This window comes from Sus scrofa, chromosome 9 (genome assembly GCF_054392235.1).
Source record: "Sus scrofa isolate SSC_HxYL_T2T_F1_AM1 chromosome 9, Sscrofa_HxYL_maternal_Yorkshire_Landrace_v2.0, whole genome shotgun sequence".
In the NCBI taxonomy this organism is placed as follows: domain Eukaryota; kingdom Metazoa; phylum Chordata; class Mammalia; order Artiodactyla; family Suidae; genus Sus; species Sus scrofa.
Genome location: NC_139391.1, coordinates 7,007,000 through 7,025,707, shown reverse-complemented (window position 1 = coordinate 7,025,707; position 18,708 = coordinate 7,007,000). Strand labels below are relative to the sequence as shown.

The 18,708-nt window shown below is 55.9% G+C and overlaps 1 protein-coding gene across 11 annotated transcripts in view; it reads left to right on the top strand.

Moving 5' to 3' along the window:
* Positions 1 to 18,708, top strand: part of CLPB (ClpB family mitochondrial disaggregase) — a 299,259-nt gene that overhangs the window by 168,529 nt on the left and 112,022 nt on the right. For all 11 annotated transcript variants that reach the window (XR_014814533.1, XM_084975058.1, XM_084975060.1 and 8 more), the window contains one exon: positions 18,533 to 18,619. Coding sequence is in view for 10 of the 11 variants with exons in the window: in XM_084975058.1 (XP_084831184.1) it covers positions 18,533 to 18,619 (87 nt within the window). In the remaining variant the exon portion in view is untranslated. The remainder of the gene's footprint in view (positions 1 to 18,532; positions 18,620 to 18,708) is intronic.

Below are 18,708 nucleotides of genomic sequence, written 5' to 3'. Positions count from 1 at the left end.
GCGGAGGCCTGGCGCCGAGAATCCTGAGCGCCTGCGAGAGCCGTCCTGCCCTCAGCGGAGCTTCCCGGGAAGCCCGAGTCCGGGAGGGAGAGGAGGCGTCCGCCCGGGTGAGAGGGCAGAGGCGCTTTCCTCCCGCAGCAGGAGGACAGCAGCAAGTGCCAAGGACCGAAAAGGCCGATGAGACGGCAGCTCGGGGGTGCCGGGCGCCTGGGGAGCAAGCAGGTGCTTCAGGGCTTGGAGGCCGGAGGGGGGCTGCGGCCAGGAGCTCTGTCCCCTGCCAGCCGCGGTGGCCGCTGAGGCGGGGTGGGGCGAGGATGGTTGCGAGGGGGTTGATGTGCTCAGCGGCCCTGCTGATGCCAAGGAACCTTAGGAGCCAGCTCGCCAGCTCCAGCATCTTCTGGGCCCCGACCCGGCCCCAGGCAGTGAGGCTACAAAGCTGCAGTCCCCAGGGCTGCCTGGCAGGGCCAGCTTCCAGCTCTGTGTACACGTCGCCCTCGCTGTGCCCACATGCTGCTTCTCAAAAGTCCTAGCTCAGTCATGGCCATGGCACACATCCTTTCAGCATGGCAGGGAACCAGCTGGATTTTTCCCAAAGAATTTGCCTGGCATCTGAGGAACAGAGAGAAATGCAGGAACATTAAAAACAGCCAAGCTGCCGTGTTCCTGGGCTTAGCATATTCACTTGAGTGTTTTGCCAGTTTCTCCTCCGTCGCGGTCCTGAATGAGGAGCCTTCTCAGAACATCTCACGTCTGAACTTGCGGCCCTTCTCCATCCTGTCCCGTTCCCTTGCCTCCCTTCCGGGCAGGGGTCCCAGGCCCAGAGGCCTCTCCTTGTGCCTCTGTTAGTGGGTCTGCCCGAGAGGCAGGAGTCCTGGGGCTGGAGACCTGAGGAATCTGAGGAGCTGGACTAGATTCCCAGCTGTGAGTCTGAGGAAACAAGGCTTGGATCCGTTCGTTAGCCCTGTGACCTGGGACGCAGCCTCGCCTCTGGGCCGAGATTCTTCATCTGCCCAGTGGGTGGGGAGTGACCGTGAGCAATAAGTGCGGACCCCGAGAGCGCTGGGCCCAGCTCGAGCAGAGCAGATGCTCAGGGCATCAGGGGAGGTGGGGCTCCTGTTTTTGGCTTCACCCTCAGCAGGTGGAAGTTCCCAGGCCAGGGATTGAACCCGTGCTGCAGCAGCGATGACAATGCTGGATCCTTAACCGGCTGTGGAGCTGTGGAGCCCAGTAGGTGTTGGTTTTGAGTATTAATTACACCGGGTTTTTTGCTCTTGAGTTAGCAAAATTAGGGTGATAGAATTCTCTGCATATTCAGTTTTTAACATCTATGTTTTCCTTTTTTTTTTTTTTTTTTTTGCTTTTTAGTGCTGCACTCAAAGCATATGGAAGCTCCCAGGCTAGGGGTCGAATCAGAGTTTCAGCTGCTGGCCTACACCACAAGCACAGCAACGCCAGATCCAAGCCTCGCCTGCAACCTGCACCACAGCTCACGGCAACCCCAGATCTCTGACCCACTGAGCGAGGCCCGGGATCAGACCCACATCCTCATGGATACGAGTCGGATTCGTTTCCACTGTGCCCCAACGGGAACTCCCTACCTGCTATGTTCTTCTAAAGTTCCTGGTGGTGAGACCCCAAAGAGACCCCCACACTAATGAACACAAGCTAAATAGGAATATTAAGGGGGAGCAAAAAAAATCTCTCCAGCCCGTCGTGCTTGCTTTTACTACTTTTTTTTAAGAACCCACGTATCTTTAGTTTCATTGAACTTTTATAGCATATTACTTCACTAACATAACTTTTAATATATTTTACATATACCGTGTATTTGTGTATTATAAAAACCATCAAATAATGTTTTAATAACCTTGTTGAACATTTCTATCGGTGGCCAGTGTTTGTTGAATGCCTTTTTTTTTTTGAGATAGGCATTGCGCGAGGGTTTCGTCACTGCGTCTGCACAGGTGTGTGTGTGACGTAGCCGCATTTCATAGAGGATGAACCAGACGCTTGGGTCCCTTGAGTGCTGTGCCCAAAGCTGCCTGCTTGGGAGCGCCCACCCCCCACCCCCCAGGGAGCCACCCCGGGAGCTCGCCTGGGTCAGGGTCTCCTCCTGGTACTTTTTCAGGCTCAGGTAGGTGTTTCTTGGCTCAAAGGAGAACCTTACTAGGCATCCACAAGGTTCCCCAAGGTAAATAGCAAAGCCAGATCCCTTCTCTGTCCTGCCCTCAGCTCCACTCTGCATGGACAGGCCCCTCCGCATCCCCGCCAGCCACACCTGGCTCCCCGCTGCCCCAAGACCCCATTCCAACCAGACTGGGCTTCTCCAGTCCTACCTGTGGGTCTGTTCTGTCTAGATCCTGTTCTTGGTTCATCGCCGCCTTCAAGCGCTTCTTCCAGAAAGCACAGCCTCTCTAGCACTAACAGCTGCCGTTAGATATCCGCGCCGTGTGCGGCAGGCTGCTAGACAGTGTAGACTGTTACCGTCGTTCTTTGCTGCCGTATCGCGAAACCGATTGTGTTATGTCCATTTCCCAGTGGAGGCTCAGGTGGATTTAGTGCTTCCTACCCCACGGCTGTTTTAAACCGGGGCCCACATGAGTGCAAAGTATGTGTTTTTCCGAATCTGACTACTATGCATGAGGATGCAGGTTCGATCCCTGGCCTCGCTCAGTGGGTTAAGGATCCAGTGCTGCCGTGAGCTGTGTTGTAGGTCGCAGACAGCGGCTCAGATCTGGCGTTGCTGTGGCTGTGGTGTAGGCCGGCAGCTGTAGCTCCGACTGGACACTTGGGAACGTCCATATGCTGCGGGCGTGGTCCTAAAAAAGACAAAAAAAAAAAAAAACTTCCCACAGTCTTAAAGTCGGAGCAAATGGTACTGTGTTTCGTGTTCACCTCCTTGTCTTTCTCTGCTGTTGCTTCCTGCCTCTGTCTCTTCACCCAGGCCGTGCTGTCACAGCAAGGCGGCTGACACCTCCTCCTGCCTCTGCCACAGCCAGTCACACAGGCTGCCTGGCACTCAGAGAGCACACAGTACAGAGTCTGGCCAGTTGATGGATTGGCTGAATGAAACCTTGTTTGTTCTCCAGAATCTCCCCAGCAGGAGGCGACAGCAGCTGGGCAGGCTGACTGGTCCCCAGCAGCCTGCATTCGTGCGCATGAGAGGCCCCGGAAGGCTGCATAAGAATCCTCTCTGAGGCTGTGCTGAGCTTCCATCTCAATGCCCTTTTGTTTGGGGGGACAGCACACAGGCCTCCTGGGAAGTCGTCCGTGTGTTTGACCAGCCTTTGCACAAGGAGCATGAGCAGGGACAGAATGGAAAGTGCAACAACGGGGGGGGGGGGCGGGGGGGCAGCATCAGGGGTCCAGGGGTCGGAGCCCAGCAGGCAGAGCATCATCCTTCCCGTCCATCGGGGCTCAGGTATGGCCCCCACCTGGGTCAGACGGGGCCCAGGGCCCTGTGTCTGCTGCCTCACTTCCTGGCCAGCGTTTAGGTCTCCTCTTTAGTTCTCGGGCGGCACCGGCAAGCCCACCTCTAGGCAGGAGGCACACTCTGCCTCCTGAGTGATAAGCAGACTCTGATGGAGCAAACATTTGCTCCTTCGTTTATTCTTTTTCCTTTTGAGATCTAATCCACATATCTTAAAATTCACCCTTTTAAAGTCTGCAGCTCAGTGGTTTTTAATATATTTCTAAGATTATGCAACTGTCACCACTAATTCCAAGACATTTTCATGACCCCTCCTCCTCCCCCCCAAATCCAGTTCTGTTGCAGTCACTCCCCGTCCCCCTCCCCCAGACCCTGGCAACTGCTGATTGTCTTTCTGTCTCTATGGGTTTGCCTGTCTGGATATTTCGTGTAAATGGACTCATGTAATAGGTGGCCTCTTGTGACAGGCTTGGATTTAGTATGTTTTCAAGGTTTATCTGTGTTGTAGCAGATATCAGTACATGGTTCCTTTTTATGACTGAATACTCTTCCGTGTGTATAAGTTAAGTACGTTTATACGTTCGGTGATTGATAGACATTTGTGGTTTTGTACTGTGGCTGTTATGCATAACCCCACAGTGGGCATGTGTGTCCAGGTCTTCGTGTGAATGTCATGCTGCGGTGTCTCCTGGGCCGATGCCTAGGATGGAGCCGCTAGGTCACGTGGTAACTGCGCCTGACATTTTGAGGAGCTTTTTACCAGACTGTCTTCCAAAGTGGCTGCACCATTTTAACATTCTCACCAGCAGTGTGAACTCTGGGGGTTCTGATTTCTCCACATCTTTGTCAACCCTTGGTAACTGTCTTTTTTTGTTAGAGCCGTCTTAGTCTGTGCGAAATGATACCTTATTGTGACTTTTTTTTTTTTTTTTTGGTCTTTTTAGGGCTGCACCCACGGCACGTGGAGGTTCCCAGGCTAGGGGGAGAATTGGAGCTGCAGCCACCGGCCTCCACCAGAGCCACAGCAGTGCGGGATCCGAGCCACATCTGCGACCTATACCACAGCTCACGACAACGCCAGAGCCTTAACCCACTGAGCAGGCCAGGGATTGAACCCACAACCTCATGGTTCCTAGTTGGATTTGCTTCTGCTGTGCCACGGTGGAAACGCCTCACTGTGACTTCTGACTGGCATTTTCCTGATGGCGGATGATGTGGGGCATCTTTCCCTGAGTTTCTTGGCCATTCGTACTTTTTCTTTGGCGTTTGTTCATTCTCAAGGCCCGCCGTGAGCGCTCTGCCCCTTTGGCCTGGAGGAGGAGCATACAGCCGCAGCAAGATCATCTGTGCCTTTTCGGGAGTTTGCCGTCTGCTGGAGAATTGTAATTAGGACACAGGAAGAGTTAAGGCTCTGTAGACGAGGTGGCCTTTGGTCTGGGCCTGGAGGTGGCTGGATTTGGATACGGGGAGCTGGGTTGCAAGACCTTCCGGGCAGCGGGAGGCATAGGAGCTGGAGCTCTGTAATCAATCGGGAGAGTAGCTCAGTCCCGACGCCTTGCGAGGGCTGGGGGGGGCCGCGGTTCCGAGGGAAGCCCCCTGCGGCGCCTCCCTTCGGCTCCTGCTCTGCCCCCGAGGACGTCACAGCTGCCCTTTCCCGTTCAGACTTTGAAATACTGAGACAGCTCCAAGCCCCAGAAGCCTTGGTTCCCTCAACCGCGGGTTCAGGTCTCCTCCGCATCACTTTCGAATGAAGCGGCCGAAGGTTTTGGGCGGCCCTCTGAATTCCAGAGTGGCCTGACGGAGACTGAGGAGCAGGGCGGCGACCCCCGTTTTGGAGACCCCACGCGTCTGCGGACGTGGCCTGAGCCTGCCTGGCTTTCTTGGAGCTGCCTTACGCGCCGGGGTTCTGCTCGGCCTGCCGTCGGCCCCGTCTGGCGGGAACCAGGGCTTGGTGCACCGACCTCCTCTTCCCGTTTGTCTGCTCGTGTTAGTCGTGTTAGTCCAAAGGCAAGAGCCCCTTGAAGTGTCGTGTTGCCGTGCGACCGCGAAAGTGGCAGTGATGGTGAGAGAGCGTCGTGCAGGAGGAGGGGGCTTTGGGCCTCTCTTGGCTTCCGTCTGGGGGAGGGGGTCTCTTCAGGGAGAAGGTTTTGGAAGGCAGAGCTGGTCAGAGCATCGCCGGCCCTCACGGAACCGCCTGTTCCCCTGAGGCCTCTCCTTCCCCGTCACTTTCTGTCAGCTGCTTAGGCCCTCGGATACTCGTGCTGGTTAGTCCCGTCCGTTACTTGTGCTGGATTAGTCCCATCAGATACTTCTGCTGGTTAGTCCCGTCAGTGACTTGTGTTGGGTAGTCCTGTCGGTGACTCGTACTGGTTAGCCCTGTTAGTTACCTGTGCTGGTTAGCCCCATCAGTTAGTTGTGCTGTGATGGTTAGTCCCCTCAGTTACTTCAGTTACTTGTGCTGGTTAGCCCCGTCAGTTGCCTGTGCCAATTAGCCCCATCAGTTACCTGTGCTGGTTAGCCCCCTCAGTTACTTCAGTTACTTATGCTGGTTAGCTGGTTAGTCCCGTCAGTTACCAGTTCTGGTTAGCCCTGTCAGTTACCTGTGCTGGTTAGTCCCATCAGTTACTTCAGTTACTTATGCTGGTTAGCCCTATCCGTTACCTGTGCTGGTTAGTCCTGTCAGTTACCTGTGCTGGTTAGTCCCATCAGTTACTTCAGTTACTTGTGCTGGTTAGCCCTATCCGTTACCTGTGCTGGTTAGTCCTGTCAGTTACCTGTGCCAGGAGGCCCATCAGTTACCAATGCTGGTTAGCTCCGTCAGATGCTTGTGCTGGTTAGTCTTGTCAGTTACGTGTGCCAGTTAGTCGCGTCAGATACTTGTTCTGGTTAGTCCCGTCAGATACTTCAGTTACTTGTGCTGGTTAGCCCTGTCTGTTACCTGTGCTGGTTAGTCCCATCAGTTACCAGTGCTGGTTAGCCCCGTCAGATACCTGTGCTGGTGCCAGGCTACATGTGGGGCAAAGGGAAGAAGCTGGGCCCTGTGCCCTGGGAGGCAGTGGCTTCAGTGTAGAGAGCCCGGGCTCCTGTCCTAGGCTGCCCCTTGTGGACCGTGCCATCTTCGGCAGGGCGGTTTCATCTCTGTGTGACTCAGGCCCCTTCTCTAATCACAGGATGGGGAGACTGTAAACATCAGGTGCCTGAGGCATGGTAGGTTGCTCAGAAACGGGAGTTTTGAATTCCACCACGAAGAGTTTTGTGGGACCTGAGGAGCCAAGCCTGCTGTGTGCTCCCCACCCCGCCAGACAGCTCTCAGAGCACCCGGGATCCTCGGAGCACTTCTCTGTGTCCCTCCCTGCTTGTCCCATTTCCCCACCCCCGGCTCAGTCTAGGAGCTCCCTGTAGGCAAGATCCGCGTCTGATTCCTCTGACCCTCGGTGCCCAGCACGGAGACTGACTTGGAGAACAAAGCTGAAGTAATCCCGGCGCGTCTTGCCCTCCCGTCTCGAGGGCCGGGTGTGGTGGCTGGCTTTGCACAGTCCCTTCTGCACCGACAGTCTCACAGTGCTCTGGGACTTGGCAGTGGTGGCTCAAGGGCCAGCCCTGTTTAAGAAATTCAAGCCGCTTCTGTGTCTCACCACTGTAGTGTGGCAAGCTTCCTGGCAACCCGCCACTGCCCCACTGCCCTCTGCTGCTGCCTAGACAACCTGCCCTGATGCCAGTAGGTGGCGCTCATGGCCCTTTCCCACAGTTCAGCTGCCTGGACAGACCTTGCCTTCCTGTCACCACATCTCAAAGTGCCTAGAGCCCTGAGCAAGGGTACAAGGGAAGGGTGCCCTGGACCGCGCCCTCCCCTTCCTGGCCCTGTATTGCTGGGGTTTGTGTTTTATTGCGTCCCAGCCACAGCACACACTGCTTGGGGAAGTGGATATGTTTCCTCTGCAAGATCCCGGGAGTTTCTTAGGGCGGTCTGTGCTTCTGCCCATCCTTTCGGGCACGGCTTGTGCCTCTGCCTCCAAGAAGTCATCCCCATGGCACTTGCTCTGACCTGCACTCCCCTGGCACCTTGCCAGGTGTGTGGCTATCCCGCGAACACCCTGGAAGGCAAGGGCCCTGAGAATTGATCAGGTATCCTGCCTGCCCAGAGTCCTGTAATAACCAGCCTCATGGAAAGAGAGAGGAACGACTAGTTTGTGGAATGAATAGTTGAATGATAGGAAGTGGTTCCTCAAAAAGTTGTTATCCAAACTGCAGAGTAATCTGTAAACTAACCTTACTCTGCAGAAAAGTCAGTGTCACGAATATCAAAGACAGCCTGAGAACCTATTCTAGATAAAAAGAAACTAGAGTTCCCATCGTGACTCAGTGGTTAGCAAACCTGCCTAGCATTCATGAGGATGTGGGTTCGATCCCTGGCTTCGCTCACTGGGTTAAGGATCCAGCGTTGCCGTGAGCTGTGGTGCAGGTCACAGACACGGCTTGGATCTGGCTCTGATTGGAGCTCTGATTGGGCCCCCTAGCCTGGGAACCTCCATATGCCGCGGGTGTGGCCCTAAAAAGACAAAAGACCAGAAAAATTAAAAAATAAAAATAAGATCTCTATAGGAAAAATGTATATTTTTAAAAATAATAATAATCTCTTTTTAAGTGTGCCAAGTTCTTGCTAGAAACTGTAAGATAGGACAAAGAGTGGTCCCCCCAGCATTGGCTTTTATTCTGTTTAATCCAGCAGTGTTCACTGAGGTTCTGCTACAGCCCCTCCACTCTGTGCCTTTGTACACAGAGAACAGAGGGAACCCTGAGAGCTAACGCCTGGAAAATGTAAGCGCTTTCGCATTATTGCCCCCGGTCCTCTGAGCGCCCTCACGGCATAGGTCTGGCAGCCTGACAGGGTGGGAGCGCTGAGGTTCAGAGAGGTGAGCAGGACCTGCCCGCAGTCACGCAGCCTAGAAGAGACGGGTGCAGGCTTACATCCAGATCGGTCTGTCTCAGGGCTGTCGCTTTCCGAGTCTCCATATCTGTCTGTGTGAGACAAAGGATTGGACAGACTGATCTCAGCAGATCCTTCTTTACGTCTGGAAATTTTAAAACTTTTTGTCATGGCAGGAAGTGACTGGTTATAAAGCACTCAGGGCATCTCATTTGCTGTTGGTCCTTCTCCCTGGCTGTCCACTCGCTGCCCTTTGGAGTCTGTGTGTGGCAGTGCCAGGAAGGGCCCCTTCACGGGGCGAGGGCACCTGGGGAGGTGCCTTGGGGCAGGGCCTGAGCCAAGCCTGGAAGGAGGCGCTCTGTTCCAGTCGTGAAAGCAGATGATGCCAGAGAGCCCCGGCGTCTGAGTGGAGCGTGGCGTGGGGTCTGCCCGAAGTCGCCCAGGCTGGGCTCCAAGAGCTTGTCCTCCCTTGCCCCTGCCCCCCAGCCCAGGCTGACCGGGTAGATAAGGCACAGATGTAGGCTGTGTGTGGATTCTAGCCCCAGGCGCCCTGCCTCTGCTCAGACGGCAGGGCCTGGTGCTGTTATTACTGTAAACAGGACCTTCTGCAAGGCTCCAGCCAGGGCCCTGTTGCCCAGATAGCGATCGTGATTGAGTCTGCATGGCTCACTGCTTCCAGGCCACTGGTGCAGGTGGGACGGAGCTCCCCACCCGGCAGCCCCCTCCCCAGCTGCAGCTGAGGGCAGCTCAAGTGAAGGATCCGGAAATCAGGGGGAACAATGCAGGACTGAAGGTCACGGGCCGCTTTGTATTGATTGGGCCTAAAGAAGGAGGCAGAAAAATCAAGTGGTGCCTCCCCCCCACCCCCGAGCGGAAGGGCGGGTCAAACAGACTCACTCAAACTGTTCCCGGAGCCCCGTCGGAAACCCCTCGCTCCTAAAACGTCTAACCCGAGCAGTCGTCTTTTCCTCGGAAGCCATGCAGGGGCTCAGGTCTGCTAGGAGTTCTCGTCTCAGTTTCGATGCCGTGCATACTTAGATCCTGAGGGACTTCAGGGCTGCCAGGGACTTGAGAAGTTATTTAACTGGGTTCCCTTATTTTGCTGCAGAGAAAAGGGAGCCCCAGAGGCAGGTGGACCCAGGTCTCGTTCCTGAGAGAGCCCAGGCCGGTGTCTAAGCGTCCTCGGCCCTGAGGGAAGCGGCCGTGCCCACGCCCTCCCCCCGTACACCCCGAGTTCCTGAAGAGGACGGGCCCAGCCGGGGGCGCTAGTGAGAGCTCGTTTGGGGAGGAGCTGCAGACACGGGTTCGTCAGGCCCTCTGGTGTGGGTGCCCGTGCCAGCACTGGTGTCAGGGATCACAAGGCACAGCCTCCTTTCTGGGGGCCGCACTGACTGGGGGGAGGGCGACAAGGAGACCGTGGGACACCTGTTGATTCAGGCCTTCACAGGGCATCATGCCACACCAAGGCTGTCTTAGGGAAGCTTCTGGGAGGAAGAAAGGGTAGGTGTTTCCTTTCCTAAGAAAGTGGGTTTGTTTTTTGGTTTTGGGCTTTTTTAAAAAGAGTAATAGTATGTTCATTGTTACAAAAAAATAGCAACAAAACTTGGAACAGTAGAGACGCATTCACGGCAGGAAGTGGAGGCTGGACCCCTTACCTTCCTCACCGGCCGAGGCGACTACTGGGCCCCCCGCTCTCTCCTGGGTCCCCTTGATCAGCTCCTCTCCCTTGCACCCTCAGCTCTTGGGCCAGGGAGCTTTTATTCCACCTCTGCCCTTGCCTGGGGGTTTGAGGCCGTTCACCTGTCAGGCCACAGACGCTAGGAGCATTTAGGGTCCCGGTTCCAGGTACCCCTTGGCTGTATCGCCCTGGTTTACTCTGCAGCTTCCTTAAAATGAGGTGCATGCGCTCTTGGAAAGCGATGACGCTGGTGGCACAGGCTCGTCGCTTGTGTGGCGCTTTGTCGCGTACCAGGTGTTCTTACGTTTTGTCTCATTGTTTCTTCATGGTGTCCCCGTGTGACATAGGAAGTAGGGCTGGTGGAGTCCTTTCCTTTTCTGATGGTTGTGGCACAGGCCCAGAGAGCAGGAGCTGTCCCTCTGATGTGGTTGGGAGAGGTGAAGTCGCTCGTCGGTGCCCAGCTCCCCACCCGGGAGGTGTCAGAGCCTGCGTGTGAAGCGAGGTTTTCCCGCCCCGCGCTGCTGCCCGAGAGCCCTGCGAGCGCTGGGATTGGGCTCCGGACCGCTCGTGTGGTCTCTCCATCTTCTACCCTGGCTCACCCCCAATTAGTGTCACCCACCACTGCCCTGCCAAGCGGGAGACTGAGTTCATTAGGGAAGGGCCCTCCGCGAGTCTGGAGTGAGCCCCCAAAGGCCTGCGGTGCCCGCCCCTCCCCAGCTCCGGGCACCGGCGCCCTGCCCCGCGTGGCAGCCCGCATTAAGCCTCCCACTCATCATCGCAGGGATGATGGAATCCTAACCTTTGTGGAGACACGTGCTCTGTCACAAGCATTGCTCTTTTGAAAAGAGATTGATTCACTTGCTGTGTTTTGTCCATTGGTGAAAATCACAGGGAGAGCTCGGTGGCTTTCTTCGGCCTCAGAGGCCCTTTCAGCCGCTCCAGCAGGCAGCCGCCCGCCCAGCTGGCCCAGGACTTTGAAAGGACTGCCCGCTGGGCGTTCACTTGGAAAGCCACAGAATGAAGTGGAGGAGAGCTGGGTCTGTGAAATCCTGACTTTGGGGACAGCTCTGCACGCCGCCCGCCGAGCGGAGGTGGGGGAGGGCCGCCCAGCTCCGAGAGAGGGAGAGTTGCTTGGAGTCAGGGTCACTGGTGGTTTGGTTCCTTCTGGGCCTTCCTTGATCGCCCACTCCTTACGGAGCGCCGCCAGGTGGCATCTCTTTTAGGCCTTCCAGCCACCTTGCAGGCGTGGATTCGTGGCCCCCGGGTCCCAGCTGGTAAGAGACAGAGCCAGAATCTGAACTCCAGCCTTTGAACTCCAGGGCCCTGCTTTTTCCATTACCCCTCAGCCCCAAGAGGCCGCAGAAAATGGTGCTCGGGCAGGGTGCTGGGCTGTGTCTCGCCTAAGACACTCAGATTTGCTTCCTAGGAGGGTGTCCTCAGGCGACCAGAGCCGTTTGCTTTGGATTTCAGTGTCACCTCTTAAAACCCCAGTGGGCCAGTAAAGGGACTGCAGCCCAGGGAAATAAATAATAACCCTTCCGTGGGGGTTAGACTAGGAGGTGGCAGAACTGGGACTGGCGCACGGGCCTCCTGCCTCTGCCCTGTGCTCTTCCTGCTCTGGTCGTTGACAGCATAGCATGTTTGGAGACGCCTTCTGTCCCAGCCAGCCCTCCTCTGAAAAGAAACCCTGCAGCAGCCTGTGGAAAAGGACACCGCCACGTGCTAATAGGGGGACAGGTAGTACAGAATTATTGGTAATTGTGCAAATCAAAACAATACCAGGAGAGCCCGTTACATGTATTGAACTTGCAGTTTTAGGAGGCTCCCCCCGCCAGCATCCGCGGTGCACGGGGACACCCGTCCTGCTGGTGGGAGGGTGGGTGGAGCAGCTGTCGCGGGGAGGGCCCTGGCCCTTCAGCTTCATAAGCCACGGGTTGCCCCCCGAGTCTGTGTCCTGCGGAAACACTCGCAGATCCGAAAGGGCACGTGTGAAAGAATGTCCTCGAGCGTTGCTTTTGGTGGCCGAGAGATCGAGGTTGACTGGACGGGTAGCCCTGGGGAAGCCGAGAAGGAGAATGTGGTGAATGCGCTGTGGAGAATTAAGGAGCAACTTTAAGATGGAATTATTGGCGTTTCCATCACGGCTCCGCAGCTTAAGAACCTGACACAGTGTCTGTGAGGATGTGGTTAGATCCCGGGCCTCGCTCAGTGGGTTAAGGATCCCACCTTGCCACAGGCTGCAGCATACGGCGCAGATGAGGCTTGGATCTGGCATTGCTGTGGCACAGCCAGCAGCAGCTCCGGTTCAGCCCCTGGCCTGGGAACTCCCACATGCTGTGGGTGTGGCCATAAAAAGAAAAAAATGGAATTATTGTGTATTTGTGAAAAAACGGGTCAGTATACACAGGCATGTTTACGTGTGTGTGCACACGTGCGCGCACGTGAAGAAAAACACCTCGCTTCACTCCGGCCCTGGAAGGCGAGACCTTCTCTCTCGTCTCCTCCTCAGTGGCCAGCGTGTGCCCAGGTGCGGAGCGGGCTCTTGCACAGGTTGGCTGAGTCATGGACAAAGCAGAGCCAGGAGCCAGGCTGGCCGAGTGACCTGTCGTAGAATGCCTGGCCCTGGCCAGCCTGCCGCCACCACCTCGAGACCAGGTCACTTTGTTCCATCACGGAGATGGAAGCAGGGTCGGGTGGCGGGCGGAAACTGCTCTACCAAAACCTGCCGTGTGCCAGGGACTGGGCTGGGGTCCCTGCACGTTAGGGATGATTGTGCCGATTTGAAAGTTGAGGAAACCGAGACTCAGAATTGGTTTGCTCCGCATTATGTAGCCGGACCAGAATTTGAATCCAGGTCTCCAAAGCCTTTTGTTCATGCTTTTCTTTACACTCCACGCAGCCCTGAAGAGGCAGGAAGAGGAGGCATTTCAGCCTTCTTTCTCCAGCCCTGCTTCCAGAGGGGAGCTGCTTCCGCCACTCCCAGGGCCCAGGCGGGTGAACACAGGTCACTGACCCACGGAGACGAGAGGAGTCTGGCCGCGCTGGGTTTCTCCTGGCCGCGCCCGCTCTCTCTGGTCCCCGCGCCAGCTCGCCATCTCCCTTGTTGTGTGGCACAGCAGCTGCTAAACTGGTCTCCTCATCCCTGCTTTCTGCTCTGAGTCCTTTCACATCCAGCCTCCTTAAGCTGTGAGGTTAATTCTGAAATTTCTTTTGCCAAAACCTCGAGTGACAACCCCACTTGCCTGCGGTGAGTGAGAGTCCCCGGAAGCACAGGTAGGTCTCCTCTTGGTGCCGGCTGCCGTTGACTGATGGTGGCTGATGGGAACCAGCGTTGAGGAAGATGCTGAGGCTCCTTCAAAGGCTCCTTTGGCAGGAGCTGCTGGGAGAGAGTCATGGCTCATGACTTAGATACAGGAGTGCAGGACTTAGATATAGATTGGGTTTATACTTGTATTTTTTATTACTTTATTTTTATTTATTTTATTTTATGTTTGTCTTTTGTCTTCTTTTTTTTTTTTTTTTTTTAGGGCCACACCCGCGGCATATGGAAGTTCCCAGACTAGGGGTCCAATTGGAGCTGCAGCTGCCGCCCTACGCCAGAGCCACAGCAACACCAGATCCAAGCCACGCCTGCGACCTACGCCACAGCTCACGGCAATGCTGGATCCTTAACCCAATGAACGAGGCCAGGGATCAAACCTGCAACCTCGTGGTTTCTAGTCGGGTTCGTTTCTGCTGCACCACGACAGGAACTCCGTATTTTTTAACTAAAAGATAGTTTATTATGAATAGAAATGTACAAAATGAAAGCAGTGTCATAAAACAAAACAAATGATAGTTCATTATTGAAAGTATCACTCTTCATATGTCCTCTCATTAAGATGCTTCAGAAAAGAATGTGGAGGCAGAGGGAACGAGCAGTGGCACACGCGGGTGGCAAAGAATAGGGCACCCACAGCAGTTTGGTCCGTAGCCCCGTGAGGATGTGCACTTGGGCGGTGTGCTCCCCGGAGAACCATTCCTTGAGGCTCAGAGCGGATGGTCACGAGTACACGTGAACAGTATTGTCACGGGGTCCTTGAGACAGACTTTGGTGGCCTTCATGAAAACCGGAAAAAGAACCGAGGGGTCTTTATTTTGTATCTCACCCATGCTGACCCCTCTACCAGCCAGCTCACAGCAGTGATTTTGTGTGCAGCACGAAATAGTGCAACACTCAGAGCAAGTGTTCTCCGACACAGTCAACCACAGCGCCCCCTGCAGGTTGTCCACTGACTGCAGGTGTGTGATCACAGCAAAGAAATGGGATAGAGGTTCAGGCCCTGGGAGTATGTATTTCCCAGGCAAAATCATGTAAACTGAGGAGGCTATGAAATCAGAGCGTACAGTTCCCGACTAGGTGAAGCACTCTGTAGAGGGGAAAAAATACAAGATACGGAGTTCGGTTACTGTGGGCCCTTGGCACAGAATCATGAAGTTACCCACAAATTCAAAGCTAGAGCCGGAAAGCGTCCTGTGTTCTCCCCAAGAGGAACTGGGCTACTCTGCCTGCAGTTTTCCTGAGTAACAGTTACGGAAGGTCTTAGGCGCCTCCCTCTTGCCCAGGTGCCTGCCGGGGGCCGCGGAGTCAGAACAGAAGAGGGGTCTGGGCAGACTGCGCGTGGGACAGATCCACGCGGCTCTGCGGTGTCAGGTGGAATGAAAGAGCAGCCAGTGTTGACCCATCTCTGCTTAGATCTTCTAAGGACATAAGATGGGGCTGGAACCCCGAGGGCTCAGGGTCTGGACTCTGGAGGCACCAGCTCGGAGCTGGATGGTCTGAGGACGAGAGATGAGGGGCAGGAGCCCCTTTGAAATAACCCTCTTCAGGCTCCTCAAAATCCAGCAGCCAGCAGTTCCTAGGAGCCAAATGGCGGCGGACAGGTGGGGGTGAAGACTTTGCCTTTGTCTCTGGTGGAGCTCTTGTACCACCGGAGGGTGAAACAGTGCATTTTACATGTTGAGGAACAGAGTTACAACTCAGAAGAAAAATGTCCTCTCAGAGGTCACAACAAATAAACTTTTCTTTTCCCAAACAATTTGCCCACGTGGCGGAGTTTCCCAAAGGCTGCCGATGAACACTGGCTGCCTCGCTGTCCTTCTGAGATCTGACCTGCCTTCACACTCTCGATATGTTCCCACCCATTTGGTGTTTTGCTTTTTTTTTTTTTTTTTTTTTTTTTTTGCTTTTTAGGGCCACACCTGCAGCATATGGACATTCCCAGGCTAGGGGTTCAATCTGAGCTGCAGCCGCTGGCCTACGCCACAGTCACAGCAAAGCCGGATCTGAGCCACGTCTGTGATTGATAGCACAGCTCACACCCACACGGGATCCTTAACTCACTGAGCAAGGCCAGGGATTGAACCCTAGTCCTCAAGGATACCAGTTGGGTTCGTTACCACTGAGCCGTAACGGGAACTCCCAGAAATGAAATATTTTCAACATTTCCGTTTGAGTGTTAGACATACTTAGGTGCTGGGAAAACTCCCGTTATCATGCAGCAGGCAGGTCGTCTGAAGAAAGGAGCTGTTGCCGTCTTGATGCTGTGTCATGAAGCTTTTCTTTTCATGTCTGAGTCACCGTGGCTTTGCGCTCAGTTGAGCAAGGTCGGGGATTCCACAAGGAAAAGGAAAATGCAGAGCTGCTGAAGGGCAGATCCCAGCTTTTCTTTTTTTGCTATTTCTTTGGGCCGCTCCCGCGGCATATGGAGGTTCCCAGGCTAGGGGTCCAGTTGGAGCTGTAGCCACTGGCCTACACCAGAGCCACAGCAACACGGGATCCAAGCCGTGTCTGCAGTCTACACCACAGCTCACGGCAACGCCGGATCGTTAACCCACTGAGCACGGGTAGGGACCGAACCCGCAACCTCATGGTTCCTAGTCGGATTCGTTAACCACTGCGCCACGACGGGAACTCCAGATCCCAGCTTTTCGAGAGAAGTAATCCTCGCCCACGGAGGTCAGGTCCTGCCCCAGGCCCTCTGGACAGGGTGCAGGCGCCCCCACTCTGGCGGAGAATTTGACGGCTGCGTCGTTCACGGCCAGCCGTCCCTAAGGAAGGGCCGTTTCTGACTCCTTTTCTTTCTTTAAGGCGTCTTCCTGAGTCTTTAGAAGTCCGTCTTCTGCAGCATGAACTTGATCACACGCTGTTTCCCTAGATTAGGTTTTTACCTTGTGAACCCTGGACATTGTAATATATTTTAAAAATTTATATACAGTGCACTTTTCTGGGGAGAGTCTTCAGCTTTGATCATTTCCGCAGAGGGGCTCGTGGTTCAGGAAGGGTTTCGGCCACGCCTTGGCTTCCTAGCTTGGCTTTGGAGCCCTGTAGCCCTCGGCCCCCGTCTGTCTCTGTACCTTCGCCCCCTTCCCTGCTCCAGCACAGCGCCCTCTGCCTTTCGTCCTGACTGGCACGGACTTCCTCCCTCTTCTCTAAATCATTCCTGTTCTTCGAGGCATGGTCCACGCCTTTTCCCTTAGAGACCTCTGATTTGCTCCAGCCTTGCCTGCATTCCTAGTCTTCGGATCGAGATGCCATCCTGCCAGAGTCCCACTTAGAGTCAGAACTCTACTCTCCTTGGCACCGCTCGGCCTGCTAAGCACCGAGAGGCTGTGTAGATTGCAAGAAAGTTTTGTGCAAAAAAAGGTTTCTGTCTCACAGAAAATCACCACCAGGGTTCCTGGCCTCTGGTATGTTCTCGGCTACGTGGGCGGTGGTTTCTGGTAAAAGACACTTAACCGCGCCTGTGTTCCAGGGCCCAGGACTTAGACCAGAAGAAGTCTTTCTGACCAGAGGCGAGAAGAGAGGGTTTCCCGCCCTCCTTTCCTGACGCGCTCCCTTCCACCCTGTGCCCCGTCACACCAGCCCTCTTTCAGGGCCTCCTGTGTCCCGTGCCACCCTCTCCTCTGGGGGAGAGGCCTTCCCTGCCCACGACACGCCTCGTCCCGGGGACCCCTCTTATCTGGCCGACTCTCTCTGGTCACCTCGCCCGAGGCGCCCTCTGGGTCATTGAGACAGGTTGGGTTTCCTGGTTGTGCCCCCACAGCCCCTTCCCAGCAGCCTTCCAGCGCAGTGCTGGGCTCACGGGTCTGTCTGCCCTTGGGGCTCGGACGGTGCCCGGCCTGTTGCTCTGCAGCTGCGCGGGCTGCGTGGGTTCGCAGCCCCGGGCTCGGACCACAGGGGTGTTTACTGCAGACTGGGCCCCAGGAGCGGCGCTGGAACTGAAGCCCTGGCCTCTGTGCTGGAACCTCCGGGAGAGCAGCCTGCCTCCTCATTCCCCCAGACGCCCGGCCCTCAGAAGCAGCTCCTGCCCAGTCGGTGAAGCACCCCTGCCTCCCCGTCTCCCCCTCTGCCCCACGGCACTTCTGCTGGGCACCGCACCCGCACCCGCCGGGCTTGGGTTTCCCGCCACCCCGGGTCCTCCCTCCCCAGCCGGATTGCCTGGGGCCGCCCGGGGCAGAATGGAGCACGTCCTGCTGATTCCTCCCTGTTCCAGGGTCAGTGCAGAGGAGGGGTGGGGAGGGGGAGGTTCGGGAGAGCCAGGGTGGACGCGGGTTCGAGGTCACCGCACTGCCCCTTCCCTGGCTTCGTGAGCCCGTCACCTCATCCAGGAAAGGAGCTTAATGAGAGCTCCTTTAGCTGCCGTGAGGCCGGAACGAGAGCAGTCCCCGCTTGCTGCAGTAGCTGCGCGGTAGGCGCCGGTTCTCTTCTCTGTCCTCTCTCTCCACCCCCACATCATAGGGGCCCCTGTTACTCGGGCCCAGGACGCAGGCTGTTAGTGGGAGACTTAAAACCTTGTGTGTGTTCATGTCGACAGCAGCGATTGGGCTCCTCTTGTGTCTTAGGCACTCGCATGTAGAGTCAGGGAGACTCAAATGGACTTTGCTGGAAACCTACTCTGGAAGCTCTCTCATTCTTTCCCTCGGTCCTCAGGCTCAAAGAGGTCCAGATTCCAAAGAGCCACCAGCTGAACTTGAGACGTGCACCCTTCTGCAAACCGGGAGCGATGCACATAGGAAGTGTCATTGGGCATTTGGGGCTCCGCACAGGAGATTCTGGGGAAGGAGGAGAGCTGCGGCCTGGGTGAATCGGGGGCGCCTTGGGAGAGAGTCCTCAAGCCAGGACGTAGCCCATCGCACGAAGTGGATAGACTGGGTAGAGCGCGTTCTAGACTCTGGGGAATGTCCGGGTCCCGTGGTAGGAAAGGCACATTCTTCCGCAGAAGGATGGGACGATAACTGGAGTGGAGCCCGATGGATGGGCCGGAGGAGGGAGAGGGCAGAGGGCGCCTGGGGCCAGGGGAGAGTGGTCGGAGGAGCTGGGGTGGGGGTTTTGTTCTCAGAGGCCCGTGACTCTCCCCAGGCGCATCCAGCTTCCCTGCATGCTGACTTCTCATTTCTTCCACTCTTAGGTCCATGACAAGCCACATACTGAAAACACGTCTCTGTCTCTTTCTAGGCTGTTGTCACAAGGTGCGGATGTCAATGCGAGGCACAAACTTGGCTGGACAGCGCTCATGGTGGCAGCCATCAGCCGACACGACAGGTGAGAGGGCTTCCACGCGGGGCCCCTTTGCCCGGGCCCTGCAGACCGCAGTCCTGAGGCTTCTCCCACGCCGGCCTGGCCCTCCCCGT